This window comes from Amphiura filiformis, chromosome 16 (genome assembly GCF_039555335.1).
Source record: "Amphiura filiformis chromosome 16, Afil_fr2py, whole genome shotgun sequence".
Taxonomy (NCBI): domain Eukaryota; kingdom Metazoa; phylum Echinodermata; class Ophiuroidea; order Amphilepidida; family Amphiuridae; genus Amphiura; species Amphiura filiformis.
The window spans coordinates 5,681,047-5,708,991 of NC_092643.1; the positions used below are offsets into that span (position 1 = coordinate 5,681,047).

The following is a 27,945-nucleotide window of genomic DNA, read 5'->3' on the forward strand; positions in this document are numbered from 1 at the left end:
GGTGGCCGCTAGTCTCGTTACTATGCGTAATGAACGTTGGGGGTGCTATACAAACAGTGTGCACGTACATAATACTACAGAAAGCACAGTCAAAAAGTCCTCTACCGTCGAGGAAGAAGAAGTAAATCACACGGGTCCTGCCAATGTTGAAGAAATCTCCTGGAGCATGGGTTTGGCTTAGCAGCGTGAACGTAGGCCTATCACAGACGTGAGATGCTTCAGGCTCATTATAACTGACAGTTGTTCCGCCAGTTCCAGGAGTTATTTCCCTGGTTATGTCCTCCACAAGTTAACATTGTCAGAACAACGAAGGATACATCCAGGTTAAATAAGAAATCAAATATGGCAAACTCCGGTTTTGTTCGGTTTTAATATTGGCATACTTTAACTTAGCTACATTCTGTACTTACCGACATCACAATTGATTCCAGTGAATCGTGGGGGACAGGAACATGTGTAGCGATTTCTTACTATACTGCATACGCCCTCATTTTGACATGGTTGACTTAAACACGCATCTAATAAATAAATAATTGGATTGAACTGAATTACCACGTATTATAAACGAGAAGACAACTCTCGGTTTTTCTGTTACTCGCAACCCCGTTTTAGTTTACCATATTCTAAGCTCATAGCGGCATGTATCTAACTTTGAACTGATACACGTTTGTACAAGCCAAAAGCATAACTATTGAAATAAACCGTTCGTAATCCTAAAAGTCTCACTAGCTGTCGTACCCAAAGGTTGACATTTCCAGCAGGTTTCAAGAAAATCCAAGTATATTTATTTCTTTGACCACAGATGGCTTTGAAATGACATTGCAAATATACTGGCTTCCAATTTTATGAAAAACCATTAATTTGACGCCCTGGTGACCATGAATGGACTTTAAGAAATTTGAATTTCAATGCTGACCATTTCACCAAGAAAATCGATCAATCTTTATTGATTATTCTATTACTCTTACGACCCATTATTCAAAATCGCGCACTGTGATTTGTTAAAACACGTCACGTGAGAGCCCATTATTCTGCAATAATGGGTCAAGCGCCGTAACACATTCTACGCAGAGCATAACGCTGGGTTACGCGTGCAATATTTCCGCGATACGCGCTGTCACTTACGCGTACGCGCTCCACCTTGAAGTAAACAACTTAAAATATTTGTGCCAAAAAATGATATTTTCTCTTTAAATCGCACTATTTTTTGGTAATAGAATAGAAATAAAGGGTGCAGCATTATCCTTTACACGCAACTAATGTGTCCTCGGCAGTAAAAACTTTTAAATAATGGGTTCGGCTGCGCCTCACCCATTTACGTTTTTACTGCCTCGGACACATTATTTGGGTGTAAAGGATAATGCATTACCCTTTATTTCTTAAATATCTTATTAATGTAAACGAAGAAATAATATCAGTAATAACTGTCAAGATAGGTTTCTGTCCATTGTAAATAATAGGATAAGTACTGCAAAGTACTTTATAACTCACCAATAAGAAACTTTCCCATGCATTAATATTACCCAGAATAGAGAGATTTGTCTAATGTAAATAACAATGATACATTTATTATACGCATGCCTTAGTTGAGCTAGAGGTCGAATGATCAACTGTGTTCAGTAAAAGTATGTCTTTGACATACACATACAGGGTGTCCCAGAAAAATTACCGGGTGAATGAATTTGGACATTGGAGTCGAGAAATAGGCATCAGAATCCAAAAATTTAAACAACAGCGTATAGCCAATCTTATAATGCATCTTATAGATGAGTTGACTTCTGACGTCAATGTCTGGCAGTATGCGTATGCATCATCACAATTTCCATTGTTTTTGGCCTGGCAGTATGCGCGCGCATCATTTTTTGTTCAGGGCTCGTGTTTTTAAAACTCCCGCCACATCACAATAAGGCTACTGAAGAGTGTAGTTGTTGCATGGGTTCACTCAAGCATATTGATATACCAGTCCCTTGCCTTTGCCCGAAACATTGAGGTCAACTCATCTATACGCTAATTTTACTTGAATCGGTTGAGCGATTACATAACGCAAGCGTCAATTCACCTCATTCCAAGAAAGAAAGATCATTCAAGTAGGCCTACAACACAATGCGCGCCAGTGGTTAACTGTCAAAGGGCTTTATATTTTGTTCGGTGAATCCTTTTCGTTCTTTTAAAACACTCTCTCTCTCTTGCAAAACATTTAATGTTTTGTTCAAATTGATATAATTGCAAATAACTTTTTCGTTAATGTTGATATCATAATTGCATAAAGAATTATTGCATAAAGAATTCCAGCTGACTAAAAGTTTTCTCATACATCAATGTTTTGAGAATGTTTCCAAGAAATGGTGATGCAAAGTTAAAATCTTTTAAAACGTCAACATTATGACGTAAAGCTGTAAGCACTTGATCATTGTCATTCTTGGCTCAAACTGTCAAATGTTCTTTGGAAAGTTGAAATATAACATATTTGCACAACTGGAAAGAAAAAGAGCAAGGTACACCAACTTGACATGTGGAAATAAGTACATAAATACAGTGCATATGAGAGAGTTGAGAGAGCTGTAATATTTAAAGAGTGGCTGGGTGCTGTTCAGTTTTGCAATATCTTCGCATTTTATAGAGTGTAAATGTGGTTTTGTCAATAACGAAGATCGACTATTAGGATAAAATTCAGCAATCGCTGGAACCTAAATCTGCAATTCCAGGCGATCTGTTAAAAAGAGCGCGAGCTTTGTACACCACAACAAATATTTAAATTGGTCTAAAACCTATTATAATAATACAATAATTATTCCCAAGCTTTTGAGAAATTAACGAATTTATCGAAAAACGGAGATCCCCACCTTGGAGATCTCTACCTTAACTTTCTCAACCCTTAAGGGAAGGTGTGCACCAAAAAAACTTTTTGTTTATTAAACCTGCAAGACACTTCATTTATGGTGTCATGGACACTTGGGTTGATAAAAGCGAAAAAATGAAAAAATTACCTAATTTGCATATTTTATTGGCGGCCATCTTGGATTTTTGGGTGTCGGATTTCAAAAGAGACCAGGTAGGCTACACAACGAAACATGTTAGAAACCTAATGCTTGTTTTAAATGAAAGATAATAAACAAACCTAAAAATGTAGGATCAAATTATAGAGGGCGCTATTGAGTGCAAAATATCCATGTTTTTCTTTATTTTTGATTTGTTTTTCCTTTCATTAAAAAACTGAATATTTTATTAAAATCTAATTCCTACGTTTTTTAAGTTTGCTAACATGTTTCGTTGTGTAGGCCTACCTGGACTTATTTGAAATCCGACACCCAAAAATCCAAGATGGCAGCCAATAAAATATGCAAATTAGGTAATTTTTCATTCTTCGCTTTTATTTAACCCAAGTGTCCTTGACACCATATATGAAGTGTCTAGCAGATGTAAAAAGAAAAAAGTGTTTTGGTGCACACCTTCCCTTAAGTACTTCGTGTCGAGAAATACAGTCAAACGGTTCATTGGATCATTAAATTAATTTACAAAAGAAGTACATTCGCGATATCATTCCCTTTTATAAAATAGCTACGTTAAGACACTGGTTATTGTACTTGGAAATACGTACCACAATTGTGTTCATCAACCGCTAAATAGCAATCATTTATGCCATCGCATACCCAGTCCTGAGGAATACAACTTCCATCTGAACAAGTGTATTGATCTTCAGTGCAATTCGACACTGGAAAAATATACAATTCAAATTTGAGTTTTATAAAGATATGAGTCACACTTCAAATCTGATTATTTTTTGGTAACGTTTACATAATATCCCAACTTACAACTAACTAGAATCAACCAAATTCGTTGTTTTTATAGGTCAATCACAAAAGTTTCAAAAAGTATGGTTAATGACATCTTAGTATAGTGATAGCCATCTTAAAATCACACGGGTAAAATTTCGCAGTTTCTCCAATTGTTGAATGATACACCATACTATTCGTTTAATCATGCACTTGGTTTATCCCGATCCATGCTCGCTCTCGCAGGTTTTCTCCGGGATCTCCGGTTTCCTCCTGCTTTCAAAACCGGTGATTAGTTGTTTCGTTATCAAAACTTCCTTCACCCAATGGAATTTGGGGAGCTGCAGAAAATGGGTGGATGTTACAATCTAAGTGCGGATAGGTTTGCGCCGGGTTCGGCTGCAACTAGCCTAGTTGATGCGATCTGATTGTGATGATTCACCACGCAGCGAAATTACAGCGCTTTGAATCCTCTGGAAAAAGCGCTATATAAATTCCGAAATTTATTTATTTATTATTTAATCATAGGGATTTCAAAAATGTATAGTTTGTGCTATTCTACAAAACCTCTTTTTTGGTCAAAACTGCACATTTTTGGTTGTACGGAGGATAAATTCAACTTGTTCCGATTTGGACGAAAATTATGGCAAATTGTTTATCAAAAGTCCTCAAAAATCCAAGTAGTGGACCTGTGCTTAATTTGCATAAACTCAAATTTGCCACAGGGGTGAAATTTTAAACTTGGCCAAATCTTATTAAAAACTGCACCAATGTATGCCACTCATCAGGATTCAGAATCAATATAGTTTTACCTGTCTCTGACATACAGTTCTTGAGTTAGAAGCAAAAAGTTTAAAGGTCAAAACATTTTACAGTTTCCATTTCCCCTCAAGGACTACGCATCGGAGATAGGTCAAATTATAGTTTATAAATGTTGGCAAAGAATAATGAAATTAAAATTTCACCGAAATTGTACATTATGGCCAGATTTTTGCTCCACTTAATATTAGGAAAAAAACATGCAAAAAGCTACATAATTCAAATTAAAGATAAATATAAAACCAGGTTTATTGATACAACCAAATACCAACCTTGACATTTACATAATTATCACAAGATGCAACATTCACTTACCCTCTATGATGTCTACATAGAAAGCACAGTGAAAAATTCCTATACCGTCGAAGAAGAAGAAGTAAATCACACGGGTCCTGCCAATGTTGAAGAAATCTCCTGGAGCATGGGTTTGGCTTAGCAGCGTGAACGTAGGCCTATCACAGACGTGATATGCTTCAGGCTCATTATAACTGACAGTTGTTCCGCCAGTTCCAGGAGTTATTTCCCTGGTTATGTCTCGTGCAGAGCATCCGGGTAGTGAACCATCGACTACATAGGGAAAATGACAATTGTTTTATTAAAATGGACTTTGAATATGATATTTTCTAAAACTATTCATTCATTTATTTACATTTATTTACATTTTGTTTATACAGGGTAGCCTCATCAGCACTTTGTGCTGCTCTTCCTGAGGGCCCTGTTCTAGTTACAAAGAGTCTAATGCTTTTACTACACAGCATGTTATAATACAATTATATTAATTAAAACGCACATTTTAAACCTACAAAACTTAATACATGGAAGTTAAATATCAGGCAATAAGCTTAATATTATGTTTGAAAACACTCATTGGCATTGACATAGAAGATGCATTTAATCTAATATCGGCTGGGAGTCTATTCCACAGCTGTACAGAACGGTAATGAAATGTTCGTAAACCCGAAGATGACTGAAATTTAGGTATAACGAGAGTTGCACTACATTGATGTCTTGTAGGATATCAGTGCATGAATGATGTATAAATGAAATTTGAATTGAGATAACTTGGTGCCAGATAGTTGAGACATTTGAAAATAGTACAATGCAATGAAATTTCCCATCTTTTGTTAAGTCTAGACCAGTTTAGATCATTTAACATGTCATCAATGGGTGTTACAATATCTGCACCAAGTGTGATCCTAGCTAGTTTATTGTGCTTATTTTGGATAGAAGATGAATTCGTTTTGGAACTATTTGTCCAAACATCACTACAATAATCAAAATGAGGTAAAACCAATGTATTGCCAAGCATTTTTAGAGTGTCTTGTGGTAACAAATATTTGACACGTCTAATAATTCCAAATTTTTTTTGGAAACCTTTGAATTGATGGTGTTAATATGTGACGTCCATGATAGGAGAGGATCTAACGTGCACCAAGATACTTGAATTCTTTAACTTGTTCAAGAACATCATCAACATACTTAATACATATATCACTAAATCTATTTACAATATGAGCTGAACCAAAAACCATAGTTGGTTTGTTTATGATTAATATTAATTCATTATTAGAGAACCAATTTGCAATATTCTTAAGATTGTTATTAAGCATAGTTTCTAAGTCATTAGGATCATTAGATTTACAGAGAAAAGATTTGTCATCTGCATACATTATGACTTTACAATCAAAAGAGCTAGGGAGGGAATGTATGTATATCAAGAAAAGTAAGGGTCCTAATATACTTCCTTGTGGAACATCAATATTTCTAAAAGCAGACAAAGAAGATTAAATACAAATACATACAACCTGTTTTCTGTGACTAAGGTATGACAGAAACCATTTTAGTTCATTACCATTGATACCACAATCCTTAAGCATGTTAAGTTTATTAATTAAGAGGTTGTGGTTTACTGTATCGAATGCTTTTTTCAAATCCAAAAAGATAACACCCGTAGCAAAACCTTCATCAATATTCTTAAGAATGCAATCTTGAAAATCAAGCAAGGTTGTAGAAGTGGAACGGTTTGCACGAAAACCAGATTGACAATCATTTAAAATATTTTTTGATGTTAAGAAATTATATAATTGATTATGAAAACATCTCTCAAGAATTTTTGAAACAACATACAGTACAGAAATAGGTGTATAATTTTCTACATTAAAAGTATCACCAGATTAAAAAATTTGTGTGACTTTAGCATGTTTCCAATCAAATTAGAAACTGGAAGATGCTAATGAAACATTACATAAATAAGCTAGCGATGAACAAATATAAGGTGAAGCCAATTTCAAAAGTGATGTATTGATATCATCTAAACCAGCTGCCTTATTGGACGAAAGGTCATGAATACATTTTAAGATATCATCATCTGTGACCATTATAAATTCAAATTTATTAGTACTAGCATTTAATGCAGCAGCATAATTATCTGTGTTATTATTACCAGAGTAAATATTCTTGAATTTAGAGGCAAAGGTTTTACCTATACTGGTAAAATAAGAATTCAATTCATCTGCGATCTCTGCATTAATAATTTTATCATTAGCTTTGTGTGTACTTTTATTTATAGCAGGAGTTGTACTAGGTTTATGGCTCGGAATTACTTTTTTTTTAAAGTCTTCCATAGTTGCTTGGAATTATTTTTATACTTGTTAAGGTTATTACAAATATAGTTTCTCTTAAGTGTTCTATTGAGATTATTAACTTTATTTCTGAGTTGTTTAGCTTTAATCCAGTCACTATCATCATTACTTTTATGTGCTTTAGCAGTGTAAAAATCTCTTTCATGAGCGAGAGCAATTAATTCTTTTGAAATCCATTCAGGCAATGAATCTTTTACTCTTCTTTCAACAAAAGGAGCATTTTTATTACAAATATTAGTGAATTTTGTTTTCCAAGCATTCCAAATATCATAAACTAAATTATACTGCTGGATCTCATGCCAGTTAACGGAGCTAATGTCCATAATAAACTCATCAGCATTAAAGTGTTTAAATGACCTAGTTTTAACAATTTTGGGAGGAGCTTTTTGTTCACGGAGTGAACATTTCCCCCACTTGAACCCATATCTCATATGCACAGTTTATCCCTTACATGCACTGTGTCTTGAATATATATTGTAGCCCATCAACCCTGTGGTTAAGAAGCTAGGAAATAATTTCTAATGTCTCATACCTAGGTTTGTATCCCTTTATTTAATCCTGCTCCACATGACAAGGACTTTTTAGCACATCTTATCTTGTATTGAGACACTTGCAGACAGGACTATTTTTTTGCCTCTTTTCTAAGCATGTTTACTATTGGATTGAGCCATCACATGATTATAATAGGCTTTACTGATTGGTGGGTAAGGTCAATGCTATTGTTTATTTTGTGATAAGGCTGAGCATATTACTGCATATATAAAAAAAATACACTACTATTTTGATACAGGCGATTTACTCAATTTCTTCCAACTGACGAAATTAAGTTCCTGTTATCTACCCAGTAATGTTTGCTTATCTTAATTGGAACTATAGTGGGCCAAGGTTATTATTTGCATGGTATAATTGACTTGGAAAGTTTGTTTGCTGGAGTAATATAAGCCAGAGTCAGGTTGTAGGTATCATTATGCCTCAAATCACTAATTTATTGTAAGATAAATAGGTAGGTTAGACATGAAAATGGAAAGTTGGAACAAATTACTATACACCTGATCCGTGAACTGTGTCTTTTTGAAATACTCTTCTTGTTTATGATTATGCTTTCTGAAAGTGTAAATTAGTGAGTGGTCACTTATACCTACATGACAGACACCAGACTGAGAGATCTTATCCAGATTAAACACAAAAGCCAGATCAATAGTTGTTTCAGTTTTGTCTGTTATTCTAGTAGGTGAATTAATAAGCGGAGTAAGATGAAAGTTATTTGCGAACTTATTTGTCTTTTTAAGTTTATTTTTATCATTAATATCTAATTAGTGGATAATTAAATCTGGTCAACCAGAAAAACTCACTTTTGGTCAGATGGAATCACCGACGTTTTGGCCAAAACCTTTGGCCTTCAGCTGGGTGGATGATTTAGGGTCATTCGAGGTCAATCGGTGAGGAAGTTGCTTGATGACCCGATCCCAACCATGTGACAGATTAACTCTTAACGCCCCCGCTCCTGTTGAGGGACGGTTGTTCGGCTCGTACTAACACTGCTTCTTTGACTCCCCGTTCAAACCAATGGGGTTCACGGTCCAAAATGACAACGTCGTCAATGTCCCCGTCAATGTCAAAACTGTGACCACTGCCCTCAAGGTGTTTGTAGACAGCCGAATCGTTGCCACTTGAACTGGCGCGTCTATGTTGAGACATGCGACTCTGCAGTGGTTGGCCGGTTTCACCAATGTTCTTGGCACACCTGATCTTCAGCGCACTGGACACCATACACAACACCACTTATACGGCCCTTGGGCTGCTTGTCCTTTGGGTGTACTAGCGACTGCCGCAGGGTATTTGTTGGCTTGAAATGTGTAGTGATGCCGTGATCGGGTCATCAAGCAACTTCCTCATCGATTGACCCTAAATCATCCACCCAGCTGAAGGCCAAAGGTTTTGGCCGAAACGTCGGTGATTCCATTTGACCAAAAGTGAGTTTTTCTGGTTGACCAGATTTAGTTATCCACTAATTGATCAAATCCCAGATGACTGAAAGTATACACAGTGATATTAATAACTAAGTTAACGTCACCGTGTGAAGAATATGTCTGAAATTCTAGAAAATATAGTTTTGTAACATGTCCTAAATTTTTAGCTAATTTAGATGTTTGGAAATATTCGCACTTTGGTGTTTTAGTAAGGGCACGCATGACCTGCAAAATTCCCTGTGTCATGCATGTGTGTAAATCGAAAGCAACTTTTAGTGACTATCACTCACTTGTGGACCGCTCTCTTCCGAAGGGCAATAAAGCTAATACATGACGGATATTTTTTGTACTTGCTGTCAATCAAGAATAATGTATATGTGACGTGTCAGACACTTTTGGGCAGGCTATCAATGTTGAGGGTTTTACATATCTTAAATATAGAGATATTTTGCTCCACAATGCCGTTTTGCCCAATGAAATCAGACATTCCTAAGCGAAGATATTGAGTTCGTAAGTTATGGTATTATAAAATTCGAAATTGAGATATCGGCCTTTAAATATTATTGACAATGTTGAGAGTAGGAATTACCAAGAAAAATTTCTCAAAAAATGCAAGATGCCAGTTATATGCCGGTCTGAAACTATCAGACAATATTCTAAACATTAATAACATCACAAATTCGCAAATTGTGAAAAAATCTCCCCGGGCAGATTTTTTCTCGATTTCTCCATTTGCGATCCTGCCCAAAAGTGTCTGCTTTTGACATGACACGTCACATATATTACATGTAGGCTAAAAACTGAGTAGGTGGGGCATCTGCAAATGTTCGTATCTCCCTGATATGCAAGTGACAAATAACAGCAAAAACAACGCCCATATCTGTCAATAACTTTGGTCAATGGAGCGAGCCAGGGATTTCAAGTGGGTGATTATGACTTGATCGATTGATTTTGCTGGAGTAATTTCCTGTTAACCAGGTTTAAGTACTGCAAAGGACGAATCATGTTTGCTGTGCAGTATAACTGCACTATTCAAGGTTGTACCCACAGTGTGGGTTGTACCTGAACCTCCAATTTACACTGCCCTATTCAGTCTCTTCCTTGTACATGCAGAACGGAACGCTAGTCAGTCGATGGCTAATGTTAAACAAGACCCACTCAGTCACTTAAATGTCAGAAGAAAACTATAATGCTTGGTACTGTATATTTTTATACAGTCTAGGCTATATGTCATAGTTTTGTCAGAATTTCGGTTTTGATTGCACCATTGTCAACTTTTTCTGACTACCAATTTTATCAAAATCAACTCACGAATGTAGGATTTATAATTTTGCAAGCCACAATATACATGATATAAATATATTATTTCTGCTGTATTAGAAATGAAGTACTGGTTGGACATTTTAGCAGTCGCAAGTGAAAAAAGGTGAAATCAAAACGAATATTCTGACAAAACAAAATATAGACATACACGATGTGCCTTACAGAGGTGGGAAATATCTTTTTGGAACGAACTATATTAGTTTGAACCCCCCCCCCCCAAAAAAAAAATCCGAAAAAGCTCACGGGCGAAGTTGAGTCCTGTAAAAATCAAAAATCTTACACTGAAAGACAATTTCATGCCTAATGTTAACACCAAGATATTTAAAAAAAAAAGGTATATCCAAGCACTATGTTTTTAACTGGCATTACTGAAGAAAAAATTATTGCTTTATATATGACCGAGAAAATGAATGTCATAGCAAAAAGGTGTATCTCTGTTATTGTGCTGATTTCAACATCTATCGATCGACTTTTAGCGCGACTATGCAAAACGTACGTGATGGGTCTGTTTCTGGCTTAGGCACAAAGGCTCATAATGCATTGTGCTGTATTTTAAAGGGGCGTGGTCCAATCACAATTAACAATAGTCAATTAATTGATTTCATAAATAATAAGGATCGACCAAGCATCGATAGTCAATCGAAAGATCGAACTAATTTGTTTCTATTGCCTAAGGCCTACTATATCTACAATGTTGCTCCAGCGGTTTTGATACGAGAAACAAAAAACGTGTATAACAAATACCCCATAGGATAGTACAGGTACTTCCAATGTTGTTACCACAATTCACCACGAAAGATACGTCGTGCGTAAAATTTTCAACTGGGTAATAAGAAAAATAACAGCTTTCCTTTGATAGAAAGATTTAAGCCAGGTATACCAATTTGGTGTGGGGAACAAGACAAAGACAAGATAAAAACTAATGCAGTATGTAAACCATGATGGTGTACATGACACTGCATTTGTAAAAATCCAAAACCACAGAGATAGTAGAGAAAGTTTAAAAAAATACAACCGACGTTTCGAGCAGATAAACTGCCCTTCCTCAGGGACAAAAAACAAAAATATATTTACAGCAAATGATTCAATCTAGTTACAAGTGGGTAGGAAGCATAAAGATTAATCAAATTATAGCAAATAATTAAACCTAGGTAGCAAGCAAAATATCAAAACTACAGAGACAAAATATAGCATCTCTACAGAAAGGGAGCTAGCTTGCTACACAAAAATCTCAGTTTTGGTAAAGAAAAATGGGAGATGAGGCTGTCAATAGGGTCATATCGCTTTAAAAGCACACTTGGCATTGTAAACGCTATCATTCAGGCATGAGAATGGATTGTATGAAAACTGCCTGAAAAGGTGCATGAATTCAGCCTTAACGGGTTAGGCCATTTTAAATCGACTTTCGAAAACTTTTTTGATACATTCATTAATTTCTCAAATCGCAGTTTAACAAATAACGGTTCAAATGAAAGCCATTATTGGGGGCTAATTGTTGTATCACTATGAAAGGCCTGACACCAATATAAACACTTATTTCGGTGACCCAAGTTCATGGTCATTTCTGCTCACGCACTTTTTACAGATGGCCTGGAATTTCATATTTCGGTTTCAGCGATTGCCCGAAAAAGGTGGTATGTTTTTGAAAAGCGTTTCCGCTTGGAATGTAGATAGTTATTGTTGCTATTACTCTTCGCGATTTTAATTTATGCCCTCTTTAGCCGACAATTTTCAATGCATTTTACATAATAGCTACGTCGCTTGCATAAATACCGCTATTTTTAACAGTATCGTTTTTGTTAACCAACATACCATCCAAATTAGTTCTCAAGACTTTGATGAAACCATAGATACCAAATCGGACTGCATGTGATGAACAGATTTTAAACTAGAATCAAAAGAACCAGCGTAGGCCCTCTCAAAATGTACTTTTTTTAAATATCGCGTTGTGATAAAAATGACTGCCTTTTCCTTGTTTTTTATAACAAGTGTTACGAGTTGTACTTGACTCAAGGCCAAAATCACCTTTTACCCCGAACTCACACGAATGCACAACACAAATACACTGTTTGATTTTAAGCTAACAAATCTAAGTCTTTAATTGAAAATAGAGTATGCTTGGTACATATAACAACAATTACAATAAAATCACACAATCAGTTTTATTATATCGGTACTTAACCAGCGGTCTTCTTGTTGGTGATTCTAGAGTTCTTGCAATGTTCTGGACGACTGATGTAATTTATCCTTATTCACTCGTTCTGCGAAAATCAGCGAAGTCCATCGTACACTTGCATTTATAAATCCTTGCACATAAAATCCTCATACGATAATGATGATGCTTCCTCCAATCTCCTTTGCGCTGCTATCTCCACAAATATATCTCCGTGCGCTGCTTTCTCCACAAATGTATCTCCTTGCGCTGCTTTCTCCAAAAATGGTGTTTCTTTCACCATTCTCTCTTTCTCCAGGGAACAGGTTTCTTTAACACAGCTCCGCTGTTTTTGACAGATGCGTGGCCTTCACAAACCCAGCAAACTCCAGCAATTTGACAGAAGAACTTTTAATCCTTTGATGAGGAAGAGCACTTTTGTGTGCTCGCTGTCTTCTTCGTTGCTGTATTAAAATTAGCTCAATTATTGGCTATATAAACTGGTTAAAATGTACTTCTTTTTTTTGAAGCACGAAGACCATCACTCCCATGGCATTCTGTAAAGTCCCACAAAAGCCTCCAGCTTTTTATATCAGTACTCATGCAAAAAATCCCATCATCTATTAATAAACCATTACTTCAATCACATTTTCACAACATTGCTGCAATCTTGGGATTTCCCAATATTAATTATACACATTCACCTTTCACATTACATCACTTCCTGGGTTTTTTTCCTGATGGTGCAATAATGAACTGGGGCTTTCCAAGTTCCAAACATAGCTCTGACTTTGTTTACACTAATTTGGGGGAATTCCAAAATGACTTTCCACACCATTATCTTGCACGCACAAGGGGGTTTCCCATCTCATGAAATACTTTCAGCTTGTAAACAAAGTTAAATAATTAAATTAAATCAAATTACTCAGGGCACATCACACAAGGAAAAGCTTTACTTACCTCAAACTTCACACGTAGTGTTGTCTCAGTGTCCGTTACTGGTTGGTATTATTCAGATTAAGCGATTTTCATGATTTAGGCCTACTTAGCCTACATTTGACCAACTATTTGCCCACACCGTGTACGAATATATTCCAGAAATGGCGCTGCATTCAGTATCACACTAACGACAAGGTTATACTAAGATGTGTAAGACTTTCTGACACTATATTCACGTTTTTTCTAATGGCTATTCAAACTTATGACAAATTTGGCTGGTTTGCGTTGCTCAATACCATTTCACCCTGATGTGACAGTGACGTCACATCCGGGGTCACGTCAGTATAAAGCTGGTTTCATACTACCCTGCCGCTTGCAATGAGCGGCGTGGCGCACGCGCATTGCAGACAAACGGACACAATCAAGGCTTGTCATTGGTTGAAACGCTCTGCCGCTTGCCACAGCGGCAAGCGGCAGGAAAGGATGCTGGGGGCATTATACGAATTTTATTAGGCGCAGCATCACTCGCTGGAGTTCGATGGCGCTGGTGTACATACGCACGCGCTTAAAGACACCGCATAGATGCGCGAGCGAAACAGCTGTTCACAACGCGTTGACATCACTGCCACATCGGGGTGAAAAATGGTATAGGTAATAGATGACTATGAAACCTCAAACTCGCCCCTCGATAAAGGTTGGCAATTGAAGCAGGCCTCAGTTTAGCGAACTTTGTCTAGTTTAATGCGATGCGAGTGCAAGCGCCGCTCGGACTGTGAAGGTTTCTGGATACCGAATATGGGTTTAGATTAGGCCTATATCATGTCCTCTAGGCCATTATAATTTATTTTTGGAAAGGAAAGTCTCTTCTCGGAGCCTATTCAATTGAGAAGGGACTGGATTTTGTCATAATAATATAAAAATGAATACTTGTCGTCCATAACAAGAAAGAATGCCTCGCGATTTTTTTGATATCCAGCCATAGTATTTTAATTGATTAAACTGAGCATGAAGCTATATCTTTACTAGCTTCATGCACTAATTTGCAGACCCGCCCGGCCTTCTACATGTAGTGAGTACCACATTGGATTGTGTTTACAAGAAATAATAAGCGCTGCCTCCTCGAAATTTCTTATGCCAGCAGCTTTGATGATTAAATATTATCTACAACCCCGCACCTGTGTTCAAGGCCTTTCTTTTATCTATTGACCTCAAAAGAAAGGATTAGAATGATCAGAATACCGTCCCTGACCCTTTCCACACATTAATAACGAGTCGGTAAGGAACGTGCTACCGTTATACTTCAACGAGTACGTATGGCCACTACACAGTTCAATGGCCTTATTGTGATCTGGCGGGCGTTTTAAAAGCACGATCCCTGACTGCGAGGGCATATTTCCGGGCAAGGAACAATAGAGACCAATTGCCTGGCAATGACGTCACATGTAATCCCAGTCTATAGTGTGATTAGAACATTATAGGCTGGTGGTCACTATAGTACGATCGGTACGAAAAGTCCAATGCGATTATTAATGTATTTTCTAAAGTTATAAGAACCACTTTTTAGCGGGAATTTTTGTAAGTTACACAGCTGAAGTTGTGAAAGGTTTGAAAGACTGCAATATTACGGCATAAACAAGAATTTCTTTGTTTGGTCGTTATTCCTATAGGCCCATCCCTTAAATGACCCAAAACAGGCTAAAAAATTTTATGACTGAGTAATATTGATCAATAATCATCGCATGGAAATTTTATTGCTCAAAGAATTCTAGTGATTTTCTTACCGACTTTTATTATCACGGAAAAGGAACCATTTGCTTTGTTACCAGATTGATCAGCGAAGATGTACGTCACCTGCGTTACTCCTACTAAAAAGAATTGCCCACTTTGATGAGTCTGGCTGACCAATGTGACTGCCCCAGAGTTATCCGTTGCTGTACACGGCTGCCACGTTACATCGGTACTTAATAAGCCACAAGTAGTGACTATCACGTCATTTGGACAGGTCACACTAGGTGGGACTAGGTCGACTAGATTGAAAAGAACAAAGCACTAGTTATTCATTGCCTTTTGTCACTTAAGGGATCTAAATTGAGCGTTTATTGCGTTTCGACAGTATTTTTTGTGGGACATGAGAGCACCTCAGACCTATCGCATTGCATTCTGAATACGAAGCATGTCTTTCTGATATCAAATAATTTACATTTTTGAAAATCACAATATAATACAAATTTTATGACAAATTATAAAAATTTGATATTTTTCAAATTTTGATATATAGCAGTCCTCGAAGTAAATTATATAAATCTATTGATATATTCTTAAAGTATATGTAGCAGGGAGGAAAAGCCGACGGTCAATTGAAAATTTTGACCTTTCATATTGAAGATATGGATTTTTTTCCCAAAAGACCTAATTTTTTTTGGTGTTTTGGGAAAAAAAATCCATATCTTCAATACAAAAGGACAATCTTTTCGATTGATCGTCGGCTTTTCATCCCACCAACATACACTTTAAGTATAAATCATCAGATTTATAAAGTTTACTTCAAGTACTGTTAAATATCAAAAATATCAATTTTAATGATTTGCCATAAAATGTGTATTAAATTGCGAATTTCAAAAAATCAAAATTATTTGATATCAGAATGACATTCTTCGTATTCAGAATGCAATTCGATATGTCTGATGTGCTCTAATGTCCCAAAATAAATACTGTCCAAACGTTCATACCCCAGCCCTTAACAGTGTAGTAAAAAATCAGGTATGGGTCTACATTTTAACAATTGTTTGTTCTCATTCCGATGTCTCAATGTAATTAATTATTATGAATAGTATTTAGGAAATATGCTGTATATTTAAGGGGGAATAATACCCTGATTTTCATCAGTACCCATCTTCATTTTTTTTTCTTGCAAATTTATGAACTACATAAATATGTTCATCATCTCATGTTCTAAACTTATAAAATATCTCTACCTACAAAGTGATTTTAAACCATTTTAGTATATCATTTTTGCCCGATATACTTTTTTGTTTACATGTTCCTATGGGATTATAGTAACTCATTATGTGTGCCTCACTCATAACAAAACATAATTTATTCTTTTCAAATAGTACTTGAATAGAATAAATTATATCCTTTGTTATACCATCTTCAGACTTGTGATCAACTATATCTCTTCCTCAATGAATGGTATAGGAAATTTAATACTATCATGTCTCTATCATGTGTTGTTTGGAAAAGAGATTTCTATAAGGTTATAGGTCATCATAGGTCAGGTTATATGTCACCTGGTTGAGGTCAAATTTTACCCCATTTTGTATACATGTGATATATCAACATAGCTGCAATGAGGCATCAATTTTGATATTTGGTCTAGTTTGTCTTTTTACTGGATATATAATGCTATGATGGACAGAATAACATTTCTTGGGAATGGATGTAAATGGTGAGTACAATTTAGATTGGTTTGTCCAATCCATTTCAACTAGACAAAGGTAAAATTGGTACCAAAATCACAAAAATGAAGCTTACGAAAAACTACCTAATCTGATGGTATAGGTGAAGAGAAATGCAATTTTTTCAACATAACTGTAGTTTGGTTGTGGAAACTTTTTACCTATGGCTTAATTAGGTTTCAGGGAAATAATGTCGCCAGTTAAAAATACAAAATATAGCTTAACATTGAAAATAGAAGCATTTTAACCAGTTCGTTTGTTGACAGGTGTGGAGCACTGAAAATCACCAAGTTCATGAAGTCATCAAGAACCACTTATTCCCATTTTACATATCAACATTATTTCGCTAATGCGTTTGCAACATGTATCCAAAATTTTAACGAAATCCGTTGATAGTAAGCTTTCCAAAATGAAGTGAATTTAAAACATTGGTGATGTACCACCTTTTGGCTTCTACGTGTAAAAGCATGTAAGCTACATTGATACCGATGCCACCAATAGAACGAGAAGATGTGCCCCTTCATTTTGCATACTACTATGTCCAATTTTTTTCTCATTTCTTCACAAAATGCAAAAAAATGCGAAAAAAATTCAATGGGTGTAGTATCCCCTTAACTCTCTTCACGCGGGTGTCGACTGCAGACGACATGTTTCAAATTGTTTTTAAAAATTCAAAAATTTCAGAAATGTAAATTGTCATGACCATATTTGGAATCATCATGAAAAATGCATTCAAATGAGTACAAACAAGCCTAGTATTGGTTCAGTAGTTCTTAAGATAGCTCTTGATATTTTGAGAAAATATTTCAAAACTTCAACTTTTTCCGTTGAAGCGCATGGATAGCACGCAGAGTTAAACCAGGTTTATTGATGCAACCAAATATGAACCTTATCGCAAGATGCAACATGACTTACCCTCAATGATATCTACATAGAAAGCACAGGCCAACGTAAAACGTCCTGGACTGGTGAAGATGTAAGTCACACGGGTCCTGCCAATGTTGAAGAAATCTCCTGGAGCATGGGTTTGGCTTTGCAGAATGAACGTAACACAGTAGGTTGTTGCCCCAGGCTCATTATAACTGACAGTTGTTCCGCCAGTACCAGGAGTAACTTCCATAGTTATGTCTTGGGGTGTATTCGTACAGTGGGGGGGTACTGAACCATCGACTACATTGGGAAAAATGAACATTGTTTTATTAAAGTGGACCAACACTGAGTAATAGTAACAAGGAATCGACAACTGGCTCTGTGACCAAATGGATTGGATCTATTCTCAAATGTATATAGTTACCTCCCCCCACCCCCCACCCCTTGCATTATTTACTGGGGACCTGAAAATGACGAGAAATATCCGTGGGTCGGTGTGTTGTTATGTCAAGTTCTCAAAAGGTATATCCTACTGAAGCGGTTAACGCTGCGAGGATAAGCCATATAGGGATAGTAGAGTATGAGACCCCATTTTCAAGCACGAGGTCCTTGGTACGGTATGTCGGTATGTTTATGTTGGAGTCCTCTGAAGTAATACTGGGCAAAACACACCCCTACCCGATCTCCCTACACACTTTTGAAACATTTCCAAGTTTTCTTCTTATGGATCCAAATTAACGCCATAAGGTTGTACCCACAGTGTGGGTTGTACCTGAACCCACAATTAGAATTGCCATTTTCAGTCTCTTCCATCTGCATGTACATAATGCATCTGTTTTGCTTAGGCACAAAGGCTCATAATGTATTGCGCTGCATTTTAAAGGGACCTACCATAAATACAATGTTTCCAAATTACAAGCCGAGCCGATAGGCCGGCTTGTATTGTTTTTTAACAATTTCTTTCTTCTTCTTTCTTTCTGTCAATCTGCTTCTTCTCCAATATGCAACATCGCACATTGACGCCATTTGCACATATGCATTGTTATTACACTGTGCCTTTGGGGTGTTCACAGATTTGGGGTCAAAGGTCATTAAGGGGTAGCTACTTCCGGTTTATGGCCAAAAAACGCGATTTTTGACACTAAAAATGCTTCTTCTTCTACAAATAACATGGAACAGTGATGCCACTTGCACACATGCAATGACATTAGTCAATTCACAGATTTGGGGTCAAAAGGTCACTAAGGGGGTCATTTCCGGTCTGAAATTTAAAATCATTCAAAAATTAAGTTCTTTCTAAAGTTACATAGTTCAGTGATGACACTTGCACATAAGCATTGATATACGTCAATGTCTTTTAGGTGTTAACAAATATGGGGTCAAAAGTCATTAAGGGGTCACTTCTGGTCCAAGACAAAAAATCTTCAAAATGCCTCTTCTGCCACAAACAACATAGCAGAGTGACGCCACTTGCACATATGCATTGGCATTAGCCAGTGTCTATAGAATGTTCACAGATTTGAGGGTCAAAGGTCATTAAGGGGTCACTTCCGGTCTATAACTAAATACCTTCGATAATTTTATTAGCCTGGAAAAACATAGCAGAGAACCGGTATGTTCACACATGAATTGTTATTACAAAGTGTAAATGAGACATTTTTTTTTATTTGGGGTCAGAGGTAATTAAGGGGCTACTTCCGGTTTAAAACCAAATGCCGTCAACAATTTTTATTAGCCAGGAAAAAAATAGCAGAGAGCCGGTATGTTCACACATGAATTGTTGCTACCCTGTGTATATGTGGTACTTTCTTAAATTTTTGGTCAACTTTCATTAAGAGGTCACTTCCGGTCCGAGACAAAATACCTTCAAATTGCATCTTTTTCCATAAACAATAGCTGCGTGACGCTACTTGCACACATGAATTGACATTAGCCAGTGTCTATAGTATATGTTCCCAGATTGGGGTCAAAGGTCATTAAGCCGGCCGGCTTGTTCGTGTTGTATGCAACACTGCAACATATAACAATACCATATAGGATAGTACAGGTATACTTCCAATGTTGTGACCACAATTAACCAGATTTTTTGCACACCATCTAAACAGAAGATATCTCGGGTGTAAAATTTTACTGAGGTAATAAGAATAATACAAGTAATAGACAAAAACAAGATAAAAACTAAAGCAGCTGTAAACCATGAAACTGTACACCAGACTTGAAGTATTGGGACCCGCCATGAGTACGGGTACGGGTCCCGGATCATGAGTACGGGTACGGGTCTCAGGCCATGGGTACGGTTACGGGTCCCAGGTGTACGGGTCACAGTGTCGACACCCTGTATTATAAATATTTTTTCCTTGCAACTTAATACTCCGTTGGTGAGCGACGGGCGATTGGTATTTCACCGAACGCAAGAAAAGGAGTCCCATCTGATTGGCTAGAAATCGATCGCTAGATCGCTCAGTGATGAAGTACAAACTCAAAATGTAGAGATGTATTCAATTCTATTTAAATCAATATTCTATTATTGACGCAGATAAAGAAAGTTGCATAGTGTCTCGATATAGTAATGTACGATTTAAAAATCGTTATGGTGAAAATGCAGTGAACTATATACGTTTAATGAAAACAGCAGTCGCCGCTGAGTGTATTGAATTTCCAGTTAGTGTATTGAAAACAAAACTTGGGTTTTACCTGACAACAAATCGAATTTTCTTGTAATGGCAACATCATATGGGGTAGTGAGCATGCGCAAATCGTAAAAACGTGTAGAATAGAAACTCTGTGGTATCTCATATTGTGTAAATGGTATGCTTAGCCTGAGTCGCTCGGCCTATCTCGAACAAAATCGCCATGCGTAGCCTTTGAAAAACGAGTGGATTCGCCGAAGATATAGGGATGATGACGCTGCGCTGTGCGGGTATCGGTAAGGGTATGAGTACGGGTCTCTAGCCATGAGTACGGGCACGGGTACGGGTCTAAACCCAAAATAGGGTGCGAGTACGGGTACGGGTATGAGTCCGGAGCCATGGGTACGGAAATGAGTAAGGAAATTGGGACTCGAGTACGGGTACGCCAGTATGGGTACGGGTACGGGCCATGGATACGGGTATGGAAATTGGACTTCAAGTACTTGTATGGGTCTATTATGGGTATGGGTATAAACAAAATAATTAAATTAAACAAGTATACAATGAGAATAAATATTGGTGGTCATAGTAAATCTAGCCTAAAGGTTGCATATTTTGATTTACAAGTGAAAAAAAATAACTATGTCTAAGTATGGACACTCAGATTGTGCAATACTATTTTCAACATAATATTTAGCAGTGATATAGCTTTCGAGTCTAGACACGAACTCAACTCTGGACTCAAGTCCACTTTTTGCTGGACTTGGACTCGGCTCGGAATCGAACATTAAAAGGCTCAGCTCGGTTCGGTCAATAAAGGACTCATGCTTGAAGTCGACTCAAGTCCAATTCCAGTCCAATCAATCCATGTACAATGTGAAAAAATTATTTATCTCAAAACATCAATTGGACTAGATTCAATCATTTGCTTACCAAATTATCCATTAGCTTGATCATATCATTTATTTAAGAAATAGAGGGTAATGCATTATCCTTTACACGAAAATAATGTGTCCGGGGCAGTAAAAACGTAAATAATAGGTGAGGCGCAGCCGAACCCAACGTTTTTACTGCCGAGGACACATTTATATTTGCGTGTAAAGGCTAATGCTGCACCCTTTATTTCTATTCTATTACCACAAAATAGTGCGATTTAAAGAGAAAATATCACATTTTTGCCCAAATATTTCAAGTTGTTTACCTCAAGGTGGAGCGCCTACGCGTAGCCAAAGCGTAAGTGATAGCGAGTATTGCAGAACGCGTAACCAAGCGTAATGCATTGCGTAGAATGCGTAACGACGTTAATAGACTGCATCGCGCTTTGTTGTGCGCTGGAATGCGAGAAGAACATAAAGTTCGTTGCCCTGGCCACTTTATTGCTAATTAATGGTCTTTCACGTGACGCGTTTCAACAAATCACAGTGCACGATTTTGAATAATGGGTCGTAGGGGTAACAGAATATCATTTATTGTGCACATCTGGATAATTATATCCTTGTTTTATTAATATGTTAAAACTCCTATAAATCTCCTATAAATCCCAAATGTCTGTATGGTAAGGACCTCTCTATTCATTTGACTCAAATGCACAAGCCCAAGTCTTGGCACAAAAAGTACATGTGGCTGCCGGAAAGTGTTCATACCAGTTACAATATCATGTAGTTCTTCATGTGTGCAGGTAGTGGTGTGTATTTGGATGGGGAATATCAAAATGATAATTTAACATGATAATGATATTCTAACATGGTAATTTGAAATTCACCACAAAAGAAAATATCTTGAAATGTTTTCCCAGTTTGCTGTTTTTTTCTGTATTGATCAGTCATTGTGTTAATGAGAACATGTAGCATACATGTATATTAGCCTGAATCCTTCTGGCCTCTAATGGCGGCGCCTTTTTTACCCACAATCTTTCACGTTGCCTTATTCAATACAGCACAGTGGAGCGGCCGTGCGTGAGTATTCGAAGACTGGAGGATCGAGTCTACATGTATATGGGTGGCAGTGTGCACAGGCTGTTACAATGTAGATCTACATGTGTGCAGCATTCATGTACATTTTGTGTAGCCAGGGCCCGGGAGCCAGGGCTGGATTTACATTTTTCAGGACTCTGGACCAGGCTAAAATAAAATTAAGGGCACTTGCTATAGCTTGCTATCTGGATCCATGCGTTACTCCCCACCCAACCCCATCCATCCATGATGTAACCCAGAGGATGATTTAAGGAAGCCCCATCATGCACTGTAAATGTGTTATCACTAGAGCTTCAACTGCCACTTTACTTTTCAAATCCCATTGAACTCTGTGCAAAAGATGTTGTTTTAGAATTGCCCGTGTGTCGTCATTATTTGGTCGATTTCAGATCTAAAGTGATGTATGCATGAATGATAATTCACACCTTCTGTAGATAACATAAAATGTGAAATCGACCAACTATTTGAAGGTGTATTTATTGTAAATATATCTGTCCAAATTCAAATTTAACCATGCACGTGTGTATGCAGTGGGCGGGCAGTGGTGTCATGTTTACGCACACAACTGTGCTAACCGCAAGACTTGCTGGGAAGTGCTTAAATCATCCTCTGGATGTAACCTATTTGTTTTGATTATGATTAGACGACTCACAGAGGGATGTTAAGGGCTGGGGTAAGGGCAAACTTAAAGTACTGGTAACTAGAGAGAGGAAGCGACGAGGAATTTCAATCACAAATTTCAAAGTTTTTGTCCGAAATTTGATATTTTGGTGATATTACAAGAAGGCGACATGCCAAAGACAAATCTTTTGGCACATACTTTGTTATTTCTAATACACTCCTTTCTGCATACCTACGTTACAATTCGTTTTGGTGACTTAGTAATATTGTAAATTTTGTGACTGTATTTTGGCGTTTTCGATGCGATTTAAGGCTTACCGGGAATTAACGTTGATTTCTGGTCCTCCTCCTTTTATAATTTTACTTTGTTCGTCGGCTTTTGTTGTAAATAACAGAATGTAGATTGGCTCTGAATAAGTATCGTAGTCCTCTCGGTGGGTTTTGTCATGATAAAATTACTTTGAATTCCATGTAACAACCCAAAATTTACCTCTGAATTCAGCAGTAGACTCACAAAAGTGCACGAGTGGCGCCAATATGGTTTTATACTTCCCGCATTAATGATTGCGGCAACGCCTACATATATACTTCTTTGTCTATGTTGATTGTATTAAAGGAAATCTGTACTATAAACTAATCAATGGCTAATATAGTTATACAGGCTGAGTCAAAAAGAAGTAAACTCTTGTTTGAAGGGCTATAAATAGAGATCTGTAAGGAATCTGCTAAAAATGAAAATAACATTGAAAAGAGCACATTCTACACATCTAATTTAAAAAAAGAATTGTTGGAATTGCTCACAGCAAACTCAAGTTATACTCATTTGAATACAACCACCCATTTTGTAGCTGCACACGGTTTCACTTCCCAAGTACCTATTATATTGTTTGGTAAGGCGCGATATTCAAATGCAAATAAAGTTCTGTGGCAGGTGTGGTTTCGATCAATAATTCCCTCATGTTAATGGGTTCTTTTCAATATGAATCTTACCTCATTGCACTACATTATCATGAAACGGGCCAAATGACAACATGGCACTACAATTTACCGCACGGGATAGCACGTTTCTGTCGACGAAATATCATGACACTAAGAGTCCCACTGAAGTTCAGCGTCTTTTGCGTCTCCAGTCTCTCACAGCGAATCGGATTCCATGTAAGGGAGCAGTATATAAGAATGTGAACAAGCACAATGTGCATGGGACACTAAAAACAGACATCCGGAAGCATCACGCACACAACGAACTGCTAGATCACAAGTGAAGATTGCTAGAGTTAGACATGCGTTACAGCAAGACCCAAAGATCAGCTCAAGACACAATCCTTTACCCAACATTCCCCAGTCAAGCTTATGCCAGATCGTTCGTAAAGACTTGACTTTGAATTGGTATCCATACAAACTACAGTACCGTCATGGACTTCATCCTGGGGACGCCGTTTGTAATTAATTAAAAGCAAAAGTTGTCAATTCAACAATAAATCCTGTTAGTACTTTGTTGATTCGAAATTGAAATGGATGAAAATCAATCGGCCGTGTGCAGCTACAAAAACGGGTGGTTGTATTTAAATGAGTATAACTTTAGTTTGCTGTGCGCAATTACAACAATTCTTTTTTTTATTTAGACGTGTAGAGTTTGCTCTTTCCAATGATATTTTTATTTTCAGCAGATTCTTTACAGATCTCTAGTTACAGCCCTTCAAACAAGAGTTTACTTCTTTTTGACTCAGCCTGTATACCCCTAAATTAAACATACCAGACGGTCTATATGAATTTCGGAATATTCCTAACAAAGAAAAAGCACTTTTAATCCTTCGTTTCTGCGATTCATGGAAGCCGCCATGATAGCTGCTTGCGAATCCTTTCTGCCACAAGCGGTAGTGTAACCTTTCACACAGACCCTCGGCTACCTTCGGCGAGCGTGTGTTGCTGTGTGGCATTCGCGACCCCACAGCGAATTTTGGTTTTAGTGCTGTTTTTACACTTTTCGTTCTCAAAAGACATTGTTGATACATAAATATTACTTAAAATACATTTTTTTGTTCTTCTGTAGTTTTATGGGTAAAAATTGTCGCGTTTTCTTTTGAACGAATTTTGAATCTGAACTTTGGTAGTATTCGCTTCGTGTCACCAAAGTTCACGAGGGACGAGGCTTGTGGCACGGATTTCGCTGGTTTAAAAATCGGGGTACCGTTACAGCGTAATAAAAATACATCGGGTATCAATATGGCAGCCACCATGGATTGCAAACTGACGGCTAATCGTCGTAAGGAATTAAGAATTTCTCCTTTATATGGACGTATATAAACTTGGGACTTTTACTGTTTGTCGTTTTTATTATTGCTGCAACTATATAGCTATTGATTAGTTTATGGTACAGATTTCCTTTAAGGCCAAATAAAAAAGAAAGTATGTCTCAGACACATATGGTAAAAAGCTAAGTGCTATGCGTTTTTTGTTTTTTTAGAATATGAGCTATGAGCTATGCGATATGCGATATTTTTATTTTTACAGTCAAGGCACAATATTTATGTTCTTTTTGATTTTAAAATACAGAAACATAGTAATATACATGTACGTCGTGTACCCAGCAAACACAAAACGTTTTCGACATCATTCGTAAAAGGTTTCTACAGTTTCTACGCATAAGCACCTCGGCGTTGTCTTGTCTTCTAACCCAGGGTCCCCATGTTGATACTCTCACTAGTAAGGACCAAAGTTTGCCAGTGTTGTAGAGTCCTCGTCATCCGAGTCCGAGTCCGAGTCCGAGTCCTTAGTGTCCGAGTCCAAGTCCGAGTCCGAGTCCTTGCCAATTTCTGGTGTCCGAGTCCGAGTCCGAGACCGAGTCCGAAATGTTCGAATCCGAGTCCGAGTCCTTATGTATCAAATTCAAGCCCTGGGGTTTTGACCAACACTTTATCAACGTAGACCTATATTTAACCAGAATTTTAGTTCTATATTATTTTCTTGTAAATACATAATTTGTTAGTCCCACCTTGCATGCCTAGTATAGTTTTGGGGCTGTGCAATAATTATGCGGAGCCCGGGGAGGTGTGAAATTGAAAGAGATTCTTTTTAAGGGATTTTGGCGGCCATTTTGAAAAACGCCCTCTAGCGAGAGTTCCCACATTTTTCGATGGGTCAGACCCTCTCATTTTATTCAGCGACCTCAAATCTATATACAAACACCTTCAAAACTTCTTGTACTCAAACCGAGAACTGGACTTCCATTCTGGACCCTACTATATCCCCTCTCGGCCTGCCAAAAATCGCTTGCCCCCCACTCCCGGCCTGCCAAAAAAATTTGCAACCCCTTTGCACATGCTATTTTTGAGGATCCCAACTTACAAACCTTGGATATTTGTGCTAGTGCAGCGAGCAGGCAAATTTGCATAATATGTAAGCGTGTCCGTACTGTTTTCTAAGCAATTTTAGAGCGTTTTATTTGAAAGGTGCCCCATGTGTCAAAATTGCTTGTTCCCCCCTCTCAGCTAAATCTGCTTGCCAAAAATTGCTTCCACCCTCCCTTTCGATCGGCCAAAAAATCTTGCCCCTAATTTTACCTTCCCCAAATGCTCATAACAGAGTATAATCACAGACTCCCCTCACCCCAACTTATTATTAGGCCTGTGTTTTAAAGAGGCAAAAGATGCAATATGACAATCAAAATATGACGTCACTACCAAACTTCAGGTGCCAAACGAAAGGGTGTTGGATCTGGCTGTAGGCCTATGCAGTATTATTCCGGGAGTGGGGGGGATCACTCACATGTAAAGGTGGTATGGGTAGGCTATGTGCGGCGGTCAAGGGTCCCCTTTTCATGCTCTCTGGCAGTTCCTTGAGACCCACAGTTTGCATCATGCTCCAGTTCATTGAGCCCAACACTCTGAAAATTGTAGCTCTTTTTAACTCAAATTTGGAAACATTTTGAATTTGTTAGCTTTAAAGCCTATAATATGGCCCAATTTTAGTTCACAGACCTCCACAAAAATGTTGGTATTTCAGTTCATCAAGCCCCTATTTTGCCCACAAATTATTATTCATGTAGGCCTATATTCTAGTTGCGCCTAACCAAGCAGTCATGCGGTATTGCTGTTACAATGTCCGATTGGGCTTTCCGTAGATTGGACTTTCCGTACAAAACAGACGATTATGATTAAAATCCATTTAACCAATTAAAGATATAACTGAAAGCAATCTTGCTTTTTGGTTGTAATTTTATTTATAAACTGAATTTATTTGCATGTAAAATTACTTAAATTAATCATGTGATGTGATCATTGATCAAGCATAAGAAGAAGTTTACAATGAACGAAAATAAAAGACCTAAAAAGACCCTATTTTGCCGGACTCGAAGAGGACCCGAAGCCGAGTCCCCGAGTCCTTGGGGTCCGAGTCCGAGTCCTTGAAAAAAGGACTCGAGTCCGGACTCCTAACAGGGAGGGGTCACAAAAATAAGCTGGAAGGGGTCCAGAGAAGGTTCACCAGATACTGTTTTCCTGGTCCCTGGCAGTCTAGGCCTTATAATAGTACAAAGCTCCAGACCCTCGAGATTCCCACCATTCTTTCTCGCTTTGATTATCTTCGCATTATGTTTGCTGTTGGATGTCTGTGGAATAATTACAATATTAGCTGGGCTGACTATATCAAGCTGAATACTCTTTCCTCCAGACAAGCAGTCAACATAGATTTCCGGCATTTCCATCGCAGCCGAACTGAAGCTTTCCATAATTCCCTCTTTGTCGCATTCCCCAGGTTATGGTCCACCATACCAAATG

The 27,945-nt window shown here is 37.5% G+C and overlaps 1 protein-coding gene across 3 annotated transcripts in view; it reads right to left on the reverse strand.

Moving 5' to 3' along the window:
- Window positions 1-27,945, reverse strand: part of LOC140135455 (hyalin-like) — a 99,053-nt gene that overhangs the window by 37,812 nt on the left and 33,296 nt on the right. For 2 of the 3 annotated variants that reach the window (XM_072156950.1, XM_072156949.1), the window contains exons 8-12: window positions 17,992-18,246; window positions 15,400-15,645; window positions 4,908-5,159; window positions 3,599-3,712; window positions 411-518 (exon numbers count right to left, since the gene is read on the reverse strand). In XM_072156950.1, the coding sequence (XP_072013051.1) occupies window positions 411-518; window positions 3,599-3,712; window positions 4,908-5,159; window positions 15,400-15,645; window positions 17,992-18,246 (975 nt within the window). The remainder of the gene's footprint in view (window positions 1-410; window positions 519-3,598; window positions 3,713-4,907; window positions 5,160-15,399; window positions 15,646-17,991; window positions 18,247-27,945) is intronic. The other variant, XM_072156951.1, reaches the window with a different exon arrangement.